The sequence below is a fragment of the Myotis myotis genome, unplaced genomic scaffold, assembly GCF_014108235.1.
Source record: "Myotis myotis isolate mMyoMyo1 unplaced genomic scaffold, mMyoMyo1.p scaffold_m19_p_6, whole genome shotgun sequence".
Classification (NCBI taxonomy): domain Eukaryota; kingdom Metazoa; phylum Chordata; class Mammalia; order Chiroptera; family Vespertilionidae; genus Myotis; species Myotis myotis.
In genome coordinates, this window is record NW_023416368.1 from 20,166,267 (window position 1) to 20,179,288 (window position 13,022).

Sequence of the window (13,022 nt, forward strand, 5' to 3'; positions counted from 1 at the left end):
ACTATCCCTAGTTCTCAAAGTATGATCCTTCTGAGTCCTCTCAAGGTCATGCTCCGTGGAAGCCCCTTTTTGGGCCACAGGTGGTTCTCTGAGGCAGTGAGTAGTAGGGGCACCACTTGTGCCAAAGTTCCACACCAGGTAGTTCTCAGGTAGAACCTCCTGGTCTCACTGGTAAACACAGCCAGAGTTGGACAGTGCCTCAGCTACCCCAAGTGCCTGGGAGATCTAAAAGGGTGGTCCAGAGAGACCCAGTGGAGAAAGCACAAGTTTTATGTTTCTTCTTCTGCCTCCATGTGAAAAGCAGCGCTAACTTAATTAACCATGAGCCTGAGGCCAGCTATATGTTCTGGTCCCAGCTATAAGTTCTATCCTCAAGATCAGGGCAAAGTGTCCATTCTTATTGTAGGAGGTGCTTGTGTCCAAGCTCTGATGGCCTGCTCTGAAACTCCTTTCTATCCTTAATCCAAGATTTTAAAAAAACATCAGTGGTAGACACTAGGGGGTAGGGGAAGCTGGGAAAATGTCAAGGGAGGAAAAAAAGGAGACATATGTAATACTCTTTGTAATACTTTAAGCAATAAAACAAAATTAAAAAGACACACACACACACACACACACACACACACACACAAACATCAGTGGGGCGGGGGCGGGGGGCACAGACCCCTTTGGGCACCTGATGAATGCTTGGGACCCTCTTCCCAGAAAGTTGCACACACAAACATAGATTTACATACAAATTTTGTGGTTTCATATATTCTCTGAAACCCAGCTGGGGATTCCAGGTTAAGAACCTTTAACCTAAGAGTTTCAGCACAGCACAAACCATGGATTCCTATTACAGTTTCCCAGCCTGGTTCAGAGGTTGGATGTGCACTTGTCTTAAGCTTTTGGCCTCCTGCAATTACTTCCAGTTCTGATTCACTGCTCTTTTTCATTGTTTGGTTTTCTTTCTTTTATACAAAATGAATACATGTACTCTAAAGACCATTGAGAAAATACAAATGAATGCAGAGCAGAGAATAAAAATCACCTAAACCCTTACCAATCAGAAGCTAATCCACTGTTACAATTTTGATATGTTTTGTTCTGGTCATTTTTCTACACATACACACACACACACACACACACGCACGCACGCACACACACACACAGGGTTATATTAAAATATTGCTTTCTAAGTTTAAAAAATGTAGGATGAACATATTTCCGTGTCACTAAACAGATCTCTATTTAGTAGACATTTAAATAGCCACATGTTAATTCTATAGATTCTTAGAATTAATTGAATCAATTTCCTCCTGATGACTAGAGTTAGTTTCATTTTTTCCTGGGCATAGGCATCTTTAGGCCATGCAAACTGCCTGGAAGCCACGAAGTAGAGCTCCATTACTCTTGCATGTTTCAATCCTAGTTGCAGAATATGTTCTGTGAATAATTTTGGTCTTCCTCTGGGACTCTTCAGTTCACATAAGTTTACCTTTTTCCATATCATTACTTGGATCTTAATAAAAATTTGACAATAATTTAACAAGATAAATGACAGCTTTTTGGACTCCTGGGAAATAAACTCCAGCCTATCACCCAGATATAGCACTGTTTCTGAACAGTCTTACACCCCTGGTACAGTTTCTTCCTTGAATACCTACAGTCCCTCCAGCCAAGGTTGGCACCTGCTCCCAACTCCTCTAAATCTGCCAGTCAAATCCCATGTCGTGCTTCTGCTGCCTAAGTCACTGAGGTTGTGTGCTTCCCACCCACTCGCACTCCAGGTGGGGACAAAGACATGGACTTTGACATTGAGAAGACCACGGGCAGCATCATCATCGCCAAGCCTCTCGACACGAGGAAGCGATCGAGCTATAATTTGACTGTGGAGGTGACCGATGGGTTCCACACCATTGCCACCCAGGTTAGAAGCTTCAGTTGGGAACTCTCAAGTTGAGAGGAGATAGGAGTCCTTCTTAGTTGGGATGAAACTACAAATGGCTTTACCTCAAAGAATGCTAAATTGGAGTCAAGGTTCTGCATCCCAGTCTTATCTGACACACATCCTACTTCTGTGTGTGAAGGATCTTGGAAGGATCCTTCTTCCCACTATGGATCTCTGTATATTACAGGGTTTGTCTAAATTAGTAGTTTTTGTTGTTGTTGTTTCTTTAATATATACTTTTTTAAAAAAAAAATTATTTCGGAGAGGAAAGGAGAGGGAGAGAGAGATAGAAACATCAGTGATGAGAGAGAATCATTGATTGGCTGCCTCCTGCACACTGCCCACTAGGGATCAAGCCCACAACCCAGGCATGTGCCCTGACCCAGAATTGAATCGTGACCTCCTGGTTCATAGGTAGATGCTCAACCACAGAGCCACACCACCGGGCTAAATTAGTAGTTTTTAATTAAAGATAGAGGGCCATGGGGCTACCATGGGCATGAGGAATGATAGCCAAGTAATTGGGGCTCTGGATTTCTACTTTGGCTTCAGCCAGAATTTTATCTGTTTCATATATTGAGATTGCACACGAAATTTCATTTAAAGAAAAGACCCTGTAAAAAAAATTTGTTTTTGAAAACCACTAGATTGCATGTTAACTGAAAGATTTATGACTTTGAAATGTTATCATTCATTCAACACATTCTTAAGTACTTTGTACCAGGCATGGTGCTGGGCACAGATGATATGGTGGGGAACCAGGCAGATAAGGCCCCTGACTTTAGGGATCTTACAGTCTATCTTCTGTCTCACCCTCCTCCCTAGGTCTACATTGTCATGATTGCCAACATTAACCACCATAGGCCCCAGTTTCTGGAAGCTCATTATGAGGTCAGAGTTCCCCAAGACACACTGCCTGGGGTTGAGCTCCTCCGAGTCCAGGCCACAGATCAAGACAAAGGCAAGGGCCTCATCTACACCATACATGGCAGCCAAGACCCAGAGAGTGCCAGCCTCTTCCAGCTGGACCCAAGCAGTGGTGTCCTGGTAACTGTGGGGAAATTGGACCTGAGCTCAGGGCCCTCCCAGCACATGCTGACTGTTATGGTGAGTTAACTGAAAAATCAGGTAAAAAATCTACTTGCATAAAGATGTGTGGAGGTGGAGGCTTGGGGGCATGCTGAAAGTTCCCTTTCCCCCTGATGGGCCAGGTGTACTGATGCTCATAATGATAATCCATGAGATGAGTTGTGACATTTCACAGCCTGCCAGAAGTATATTCCATAAAGGATGCCTGGGAGTGAAGAAAGAGATGGGACAGCTGCCAAGAAAACTCCTGCAATCTTAGACTTGCTCCAAATATCCCCTGACAGTTCTCTCCCTGTTCCATGAACTGCATGACCACAGTGTGGATTTATATAGTGTCAGAGCTGGGAGGGACCCAGAGACCCTCTCACCCAGAGCAAGCACTAGGGTGAGGTGATCCAGTTATATAGGGCACAAAACTTAAGGAAGACTCACTCTCAGGGTCTTTTGTCTACCCTTTTATGACCCTGAGAGTCAGTGTCTCCTTATATTTATGCCCTACTTGTCTCACTTGCCTCACTCTGGTCCAAGCCCTGATCCTACCATTTCTCTTATACCTGAGGTCCACAGAGGAAGAGAGATGTGCTCACCATCATATAGTTCTTTCTGATGGAACCAAAACTAGATTCTAGCCTTCCTGAGTTGAGGTTCAGGGTTCTTATATGTTAGTATATCATTCTCTGAGCATATTAATATATATTAAAGGCTCTGAGAAGTCCTGCAGTAAAGAAAACTTCAACTTCATTTAATTTAGTGCTCCCTAAATTTACTTAACCATAGATTTATTTTTTCACCCCTGCACAACATGTTAACAACTTGAAAAACTAATATTCTCTGAGACCTAATTTGGCAAATACTGTTTTTCTGTTAATTTCTGCCTTTCTCCTAAAGTAAGATTATCCATTAAAATGTCTAAGCCTAATAATCAATAATCAATAATTAATGAACTTATTTTAAAAGAAAAAAGAGCATAAATGGGAACAAATTGAAAGGAACAGAGCTACAATTGGATGTATTTTTCATTGGCATTCTACTTTATTGACCTTAATCTAACCAAGCCTCTTCCCATTCCATTTGCTACTCACCCCATTACCTCCTCGGGCCCATAGGTCCGAGACCAGGAGATGCCAATCAGGAGGAACTTTGTGTGGGTGTCTATTCACGTGGAAGATGGAAACCGCCACCCACCCCGCTTCACCCAGCTCCACTATGAGGCAAGTGTTCCTGACACCACAGTCCCAGGCACAGAGCTGCTCCAAGTCCGAGCCATGGATGGTGACAGGGGAGCCAACGCTGAGGTCCACTACTCCCTTCTGAAAGGTGAGAGGCCTGGCTATAAGTCCAGAAGGGGGCAGGGTTTTGGTAATAAGGAGAAGCACCACAGGCATGAATTTGGAATTTACTCAAGGGCCAAGCTCTCTAAATTTTGGCAAGCTATCACTCTAGAGCAGGGGTGGGAACATCTGGCCTGCAGGCCATATAAAGCCTGCAAGATGATTTGTTCTGGCCCTGTGAAGGCAACCCAGGCAAGATGTGAAATTCAATAAATCTAGGAGCTTTTTTCATAGCAACATAAATTTATGTTAAGTGAATTATATTAAGTGAATGATGTCATAAATATCCAAATGGCCCTTGTCAGAAAATAAGTTCCCCACCCCTGCTCTAGAGCAGCAGTCACCAACTGGTGGTCTGCGGACCACTGGTGGTCCATGAGGTCGAAAAGGTTGGCGACCGCTGCTCTAGAGCATTCCCTAGAACTATAGTGACCTAAGATAATGTACTTTCAAAGATGGTAAGAACAACAACTAAGGGACTACTGGTGTTACAAGAGAATTTGCACATCCTATATATGCAAATTGACCAAATGGCAGAACCACCAGTTGCTATGATGCGCACTGACCACCAGGGGGCAGACACTCAATGCAGGAGCTGCCCCCTGGTGGTCAGTGCGCTCCCACAGGGGGAGCTCCACTCACCCAGAAGCCGGGCTCATGGCTGACGAGCATAGCGGTGGTGGTGAGAGCCTCTCCTGCCTCCTTAGCAGCCCTAAGGACCCCTCAGGGGATGTCCGCCTGCCGGCTTAGGCCTGCTCCCTGAGATGGGGAGCAGGCCTAAGCTGGCAGGCGGACATCCCCTGAGGGGTCCTGGACTGCAAGTGGGCACAGGCCGGGCTGAGGGACCCTTCCCCCACCCCCCACACAAATGTCATGCACTGGGCCTCTAGTATGTTATATAAACATACCAATGACTATAGAGGATGCTTATAAGTGTATGCAACATTTAAAAATAGAATATCTTTGTGCCTATATAATAGAAGGGACCTATAATACTTTATAGGGTGTATGGCATAGTTTTAGGAGTGATTTTCATTTCCTGCTAAGGCCACATCATGATTTTGTATCTGTATCTCTTAGGTAGTTTTCTTCATCTCAAAAATTGGATAATATTACCTATGCCAGAAGGCCTTTGTAAAGATAGAAAGAGAAAATGTATGTTAATATATGTTGTAAACTGTAGAATACTCTACAAATGCCAGGGATTATTGCTATCACTGATAAGTGTTAATTATAGGTAATTAATGTAACAAAAATGATAACATCTAGTATCTAATTGTAATGATAATTTGTAATGTTTAATAATTCATAATTAATGATATTTAATAATAATTACCTTTCATAATAATTAATACTTTAGCGAGCTGGATGCTGTGGAGGAACAGAGATGACATGACTTGCTGTCTTCCCTCATAGAGCATAATGTTCATTTATTATTATATATGTATATGTTTACACATATATAATAAAATTCACACATATATTATATATATATATATATATATATATATATATATATATATATATCCCCTATACATTATATCATAACTAAATCCAGGTGACACGGGATGTGAATTTTGCCCTGTCCAAGTTTTGTGTGATAGTCTCTTTACCAATGTAGAAAGCTTAGTTTGTACCTCTTGAAGGTATAATTAACTTCAATTTGTCTTATCTTTTGTTTTAGGGAACAGTGAGGGTTTCTTCAACATCGATGCCCTACTAGGCATCATCACTCTAGCCCAGAAACTTAATCAGACAAATCATGCCCGGTGTACTCTGACAGTGAAGGCAGAAGACCAAGGCTCCCCACGGTGGCATGACCTGGCTACGGTGATCATTCATGTCCACCCTTCAGAAAGCAGCGCCCCCATCTTTTCAAAAGCCGAGTACTTTGTAGAGATTCCTGAATCAATCCCTGTTGGTTCCCCAATCCTCCTTGTCTCAGCTACAAGCTCCTCAGAAGTTACCTATGAGTTAAGAGAGGGAAACAAGGATGGTGTATTCTCCCTGAACTCATATTCCGGCCTCATTTCCACCCAGAAGAACTTGGATCATGAGAAAATTTCATCTTACCAGCTGAAAATCCGAGGCTGCAATATGGCGGGAGCATTTACTGACATCCTGGTTGTTGTTTACATCATTGATGAAAATGACAATGCTCCCATGTTCTTAAGGCCGACTTTTGTGGGCCAAATTAGTGAAGCAGCTCCATTGTACAGCATGATCATGGATGAAAACAATAGCCCCTTTGTAATTCGTGCCTTCGACAGTGACAAAGAAGCTAATTCCTTGTTGGTCTATGAAATTTTGGAGCAAGAGGCCTTGAAGTTTGTCAAAATTGATCCCAGCATGGGAACGCTAACCATCATTTCAGAGATGGATTATGAGAGCATGCCCTCTTTGCAATTCAGCATCTATGTCCATGACCAAGGAAGCCCTATCTTATTTGCACCCAGGCCTGCTCAGGTCATCATCTATATCAGAGATGTAAATGACTCTCCTCCCAGGTTCTCAGACCAGATATATGAGGTAACAACAGTGATGCCTGTCCATCAAGGCATGGAGCTCCTCACAGTGTGGGCCAGCGATGATGACTCGGAAGTCAGTTATAGCATCAAAACTGGCAATGCCGATGAAGCTATTGCTATCCATCCTATCGATGGTCGAATATCTGTGTTGAATCCTGTTCTCCTGGGACACTCCCGGGAGCTCACCATTGGGGCTTCTGATGGCCTGTATCAGGATACTGCACTGGTAAAAATTTCTTTGACACACGCTCTTAACACAAGCTTACAGTTTGATCGGAATGTCTACAGGGCAACAGTCAAGGAGAATTTGCAAGACAGAAAGGCACTGGTGATTCTTGGCGTCCAGGGCAATCATTTGAATGATACCCTTTACTACTCCCTCTTAAATGGCACCGATATGTTTTGTATGGTCAAGTCAGCAGGCGTGTTGCAGACAAGAGGTGTGGCCTTTGACCGAGAACAACAGGACATACATAACTTGGCAGTGGAACTGAGGGACAATCGGACCCCTCAACGGGTGGCTCAGGCTCTGGTCATAGTTTCTGTTGAAGATGTCAATGATAATCACCCTTTATTTAAGCATCTGCCTTATTACACAATCATCCAAGATGGCACAGAGCCAGGGGATGTCATCTTTCAGGTATCTGCCAGTGACCAAGACTTGGGGGTAAATGGTGCTGTCACATATGCATTTGCAGAAGAGTACACATATTTTCGAATTGACCCCTATCTTGGGGACATATCACTGAAGAAACCTTTTGATTATCAAGCTTTAAATAAGTATCACCTCAAAGTCATTGCTCAGGATGGAGGAACCCCATCCCTCCAGACTACAGAAGAGGTACTTGTCATTGTAAGAAATAAATCCAACCCACTGTTTCAGAGTCCTTACTATAAAGTCAGAGTGCCTGAAAATATCACACTATATACCCCAATTCTCCACACCCAGGCCCGGAGTCCAGAGGGACTTCGACTCATCTACAACATTGTGGAGGAAGAGCCCTTGATGCTGTTCACCATTGACTTTAAGACTGGTGTGCTAACAGTAACAGGCCCTTTGGACTATGAGTCTAAGACCAAACACGTGTTCACAGTCAGAGCCACAGACACAGCTCAGGGGTCATTTTCTGAAGCCACTGTGGAAGTCCTGGTGGAGGATGTCAATGATAATCCTCCCACTTTCTCCCAATTGGTCTACACCACTTCGATCTCAGAAGGCTTGCCTGCGCAGACACCTGTGATCCAACTGTTGGCTTCTGACCAGGACTCAGGGCAGAACCGTGATGTCTCCTATCAGATTGTAGAGGATGGCTCGGATGTTTCCAAATTCTTCCAGATCAATGGGAGCACAGGGGAGATGTCCACAGTTCAAGAGCTGGATTATGAATCCCAACAGCACTTTCATGTGAAGGTTAGGGCCATGGACAGAGGAAACCCTCCACTCACTGGGGAAACCCTTGTGGTTGTCGGTGTGTCTGACATCAATGACAATGCTCCGGAGTTCAGGCAACCTCAGTATGAAGCCACTGTCAGTGAGCTGGCAACCTGTGGACACCTGGCTCTCAAAGTCCAAGCTCTTGACCCTGACAGCAGGGACACCTCTCGTCTAGAGTACCTGATTCTCTCTGGCAATCAGGACCGGCAGTTCTCCATTAACAGCTCCTCAGGAATAATTTCTATGCCAAACCTTTGCAAAAAGCACCCGGGCCCTTTTTACAATTTGAGGGTAGGTGCTTCTGATGGGGTCTTCCAAACAACTGTGCCCGTGTATATCAACACCACAAATGCCAATAAGTTCAGTCCAGAGTTCCAGCAGCATGTTTATGAAGCAGAGTTAGCAGAGAATGCAAAGGTAGGAACTAAGGTGATTGAGTTGCTAGCCATAGATAAAGATAGTGGTCCCTATGGCACTGTAGATTATACCATCATCAATAAACTAGCAGATGAGAAGTTCTCCATAAACCCCCGTGGCCAGATCACCACTCTGAAGAAACTGGATCGAGAAAATTCAACAGAAAGAGTCATTGCTATTAAAGTCAGGGCTCAGGATAGAGGAGGAAAAGTGGGCTTCTGTACTGTGAAGATTATCCTCACAGATGAAAATGACAATGCCCCACAGTTCAAAGCCTCTGAGTACACAGTGTCCATTCAATCCAATGTCAGTAAAGACTCCCCAGTTATTCAGGTGCTGGCCTATGACGCAGATGAGGGTCGAAATGCAGATGTCACCTACTCAGTGGACTCAATAGAGGATTTGCATGAACAGATCATTGACATTAACCCAACCACTGGTGTTGTCAAGGTGAAAGAGAGCCTGGTGGGCTTGGAAAATCAGGTCTTTGACTTAAAAATCAAAGCCCAAGATGGGGGACCTCCTCACTGGAACTCTCTGGTGCTGTTACGACTTCAGGTGGTTGATAACGAAGTATCCTTGCCCAAATTTTCTGAACCTCTGTATACTTTCACTGCATCTGAAGACCTTCCAGAAGGGTCTGAAATTGGTTCTGTCAAGGCAGTAGCAGCTCAAGACCCAGTTATCTATAGTCTAGTGCAGGGCACCACACCAGAGAGCAACAGGGATGGTGTCTTCTCCTTGGACCAAAACACAGGAGCTCTAAAGGTGAGGAAGGCCATGGACTATGAGTCCACTAAATGGTACCAGATTGACTTGATGGCACATTGCCCCCACAATGACACTAACTTGATTTCCCTGGTGTCTGTCAACATCCAAGTGAAGGATGTCAATGACAATAGGCCTATATTTGAGGCTGATCCATATAAGGCGATCCTCACTGAGAATATGCCAGTGGGGACTGCAGTCATTCAAGTGACAGCCAATGACCAGGACACTGGGAAGGATGGCCAAGTGAGTTACAGACTGCCCATGGACCCTGATAGTAATATCCATGAGCTCTTTGCCATTGACAGTGAGACTGGCTGGATCACCACACTCCAGGAACTTGACTGTGAGACCCGCCAGACCTACCACTTTTATGTGGTAGCCTATGATCATGGCCGGACCATCCAGCTATCTTCTCAGGTCCTGGTCGAAGTCTCCATTACAGATGAGAATGACAATGCTCCAAAATTTGCTTCTGAAGACTACCGAGGATCTGTGATTGAGAACAGTGAACCTGGAGAACCTGTGGCCACTCTTAAAACCTTTGATGCCGATATCTCTGAGCAGAACAGACAGGTTACCTGCTATATCACAGGTAAGAATACCTAACTTGGAATGGAGGCACTGGGGTGCACTGAAGTCCAGTAAGAGTTGCCCTAAGACATGGGTTTAAGTCTTTGCTCTGCCACTTATTAACAGTGCGATTGGTAAATCACTGACCCTCCCAGAAGCTCAGTTGCTCCATCTACAGACTTGGCATGCCTGTTTTCATTCACATGACAGGGATGCAAGTAAAATGTAACTTGAAAAAATTCTGAGAGCCCCTTATAAGTTGGAAAAGGCTTTGCAAAGAGGATCTTTTATTACTTTAGGTGGCATAGATAGCGTAGAAATGAGATACTGTAACTGTTCTCAGCTTCTGGGAGATGGAGAAGGCATCAACAGTTAAGTAATCCACGAGAACTCTCTCACATCATGACTGTTCTTGTAAAATAGTCTTTTGCCTAGAGCAAGTTGTGGATAGTAGAAAATGCTTCTTAGTCAATCACAAGACCTAAGTGTTGCAATAAAAACAGCCCAATTCCTTCATTTCACATATAGGAGAACCAAAGCCCGGATAGAGGGAGAAACTGGACCAAGGTCATACTCCAAGCTTCCGTCTGGGATTAAAACCACCCTCTACAAACTGCTCTCCTCAGTGGATAACTATTGCAAACTTAAATTACCCCAATTCATGTCCAAGGGCTAAAGCAGTCAACTAATGACCAAAAGAGTTTCTTTACTTCTCAATGTCCCTTCCACCCTCTTCCAGGTGTCATGTCATCCCATTCCCATAGATATGTTTCCTTCGGCTATCACAGCTTTTGGAGGAGAGTCTGAAGTCCCAATCAAGAATCATAGATTCCTGGAGACAGATCCTAGATAAGAACTGTTTGAAATATGGAGTCTTAGGGAATAAAATGTTGTCATCTTATGTAAGACTCTTAAAAACACAAAAGTCTTTAAAGCTCTGATAATAGAATGTTATCAACTCTTAGAATAGTTGAATCTTTGAACTCTGGAATCTTAGAACCTCAGAAACCCATCTCTTCTACCAGTGGATGGTGTCAAGGGAAGATGACTCAGAAGCAAACCTAGTAATCACTTGACCCTCAACTTAGTCTGTGTCCTCAGCTGTAAAATAAGACCTCAGAGAGTTTAGTATTGTTGGTCGCTCTCCACCCCCCCTCTACTGTTGAACAGATACTAGAAGGTTCTTGTATAGAATTAAAATGCCTTCCCTTTAACTTCCTCCAATTCCTTCCAAAACAAAAAATAAGAAACCTGCCTTAGGCACATATTTTGGAGTGGTGTTTCTGGCACTAATAATTCCATTACACATGTGGCCCTTGAAGTTGGAAGACATGGTTATGCTTCATAACAATAAATAACTGACTTAATGTAGAATTGTGAATCCCTAGTTAAGGGCCAGCAATTCTAAAAGTGTCAGGTGGGCAGCCACCTGTGGCACAAAGCTTGGTTCATTTGAATTGCTCAGCTTCTGGAATCTCTGTCTCATCTTTTTAGAGGGAGACCCCTTGGGCCAGTTTGGCATCAGCCAAGTGGGAGATGAATGGAGTATTTTCTCAAGGAAAACCCTGGACCGTGAGCACATAGCCAAGTACTTGCTCAGAATCACAGCTTCTGATGGCAAGTTCCAGGCTTCAGTCATTGTGGAGATCTTTGTCTTGGACATCAATGATAACAGCCCTCAGTGCTCACAGGTGAGAGCCTGGTAAAGGGTTGGGTGGGTGGGAAGCTGGAGTGAAGCGCAAGAGGAAGGAGAAGGACTCAGGGGACCGTCTCTGAGACTGGCCATCACTGACTACACCGGTCCTTGCTTTTCTCCGGCTGGCCTCAAACTAGTGCCTTGAGCAGGGATCATTCTAAGTAATTCCTTGGTCTTCCCATAGGGATGTCATCAAGCTCTTCAGGATCCATGGTCTATGCCTCCGCCCCTACATGCCCTACAAAGGACTATTTCTCTGCAAAACATGCCCAGAAATAAAGTAACTTCTTCACTCTCCAAGCACAGCCTGCCATGCCAAATGGGAAACCCCTTCCATGGCTCAGTTTGTTAGCATGGATTCTTATTATCAAATGCATCCATAAAGAAAAGACCTGCCTCCCAAGAAACACTGCACTGCCCCCACATGCTCATATATGCATATATGCCCACTTCTGCATGGGTAATACATGCCAACACAGATAACTTCCTCCTGGTTAAAGGTATTCACAAACATGCAGACCGGGCAGTTACTTTTCTTTTTAAAAAAAATCTCACCAGAGGATATATTTTCCCATAGATTTTTAGAGAGAGTGGAAGAGAGAGGGAAAGATAGAGAGAAATATCAATGTGAGAGAAACACGTCGATTGGTTGCCTCCTGCACATGCCGCGACCAGGGCCTGGGCCCAGGCCAGGGAGGAGCCTGCAACCTAAGTACTTGCCCTTAACTGGGATCGAACCCGGGATCCTTCAGTCCGCAGGCCAATGCTCTATCCACTGAGCAAAACTGGCTAGGGCAAGGGCAGTTACATTTTTGGTAAGGGATATTTCCCTAAGGCCCTCATATAATTAAACCCTAAACTCTCTCTGTGTGTGTTTCTCTCTCTCTCTGTATCACCCTGCCTCTCTCTAGATCTAAATGAATCTCCCACAATTCCCCTCTTCTTTGTCTTCCATCTCCAGCTTCTCTACACTGGCAAAGTCAGTGAAGATATATCTCCAGGACACTTCATTTTGCAAGTTTCTGCAACAGACTTGGACTCTGATACCAATGCTCAGATCACATACACTCTGCATGGTCCTGGAGCAGATGAATTTAAACTAGATCCTCATACAGGTGGGTTTCCTGAGCTACAGCATTGAACCATTTATTTATTGAATACCAAATGCCCAGTATTATGGTAGGCTCCTTGGGGAAAGAAACAGGAATTAATTTATCCATCCATCCATTTATTCAGCAAACATGTATACTGG

At 44.1% G+C, this 13,022-nt stretch overlaps 1 protein-coding gene across 4 annotated transcripts in view; it reads left to right on the top strand.

Moving 5' to 3' along the window:
- The window catches only part of FAT2 (FAT atypical cadherin 2), a 71,273-nt gene that overhangs the window by 30,555 nt on the left and 27,696 nt on the right, over positions 1 to 13,022 (top strand). For all 4 annotated transcript variants that reach the window (XM_036313198.1, XM_036313196.1, XM_036313197.1 and 1 more), the window contains exons 7-12: positions 1,773 to 1,912; positions 2,759 to 3,040; positions 4,129 to 4,339; positions 6,038 to 10,096; positions 11,569 to 11,765; positions 12,732 to 12,885. In XM_036313198.1, coding sequence (XP_036169091.1) covers positions 1,773 to 1,912; positions 2,759 to 3,040; positions 4,129 to 4,339; positions 6,038 to 10,096; positions 11,569 to 11,765; positions 12,732 to 12,885 — 5,043 coding nt within the window. The remainder of the gene's footprint in view (positions 1 to 1,772; positions 1,913 to 2,758; positions 3,041 to 4,128; positions 4,340 to 6,037; positions 10,097 to 11,568; positions 11,766 to 12,731; positions 12,886 to 13,022) is intronic.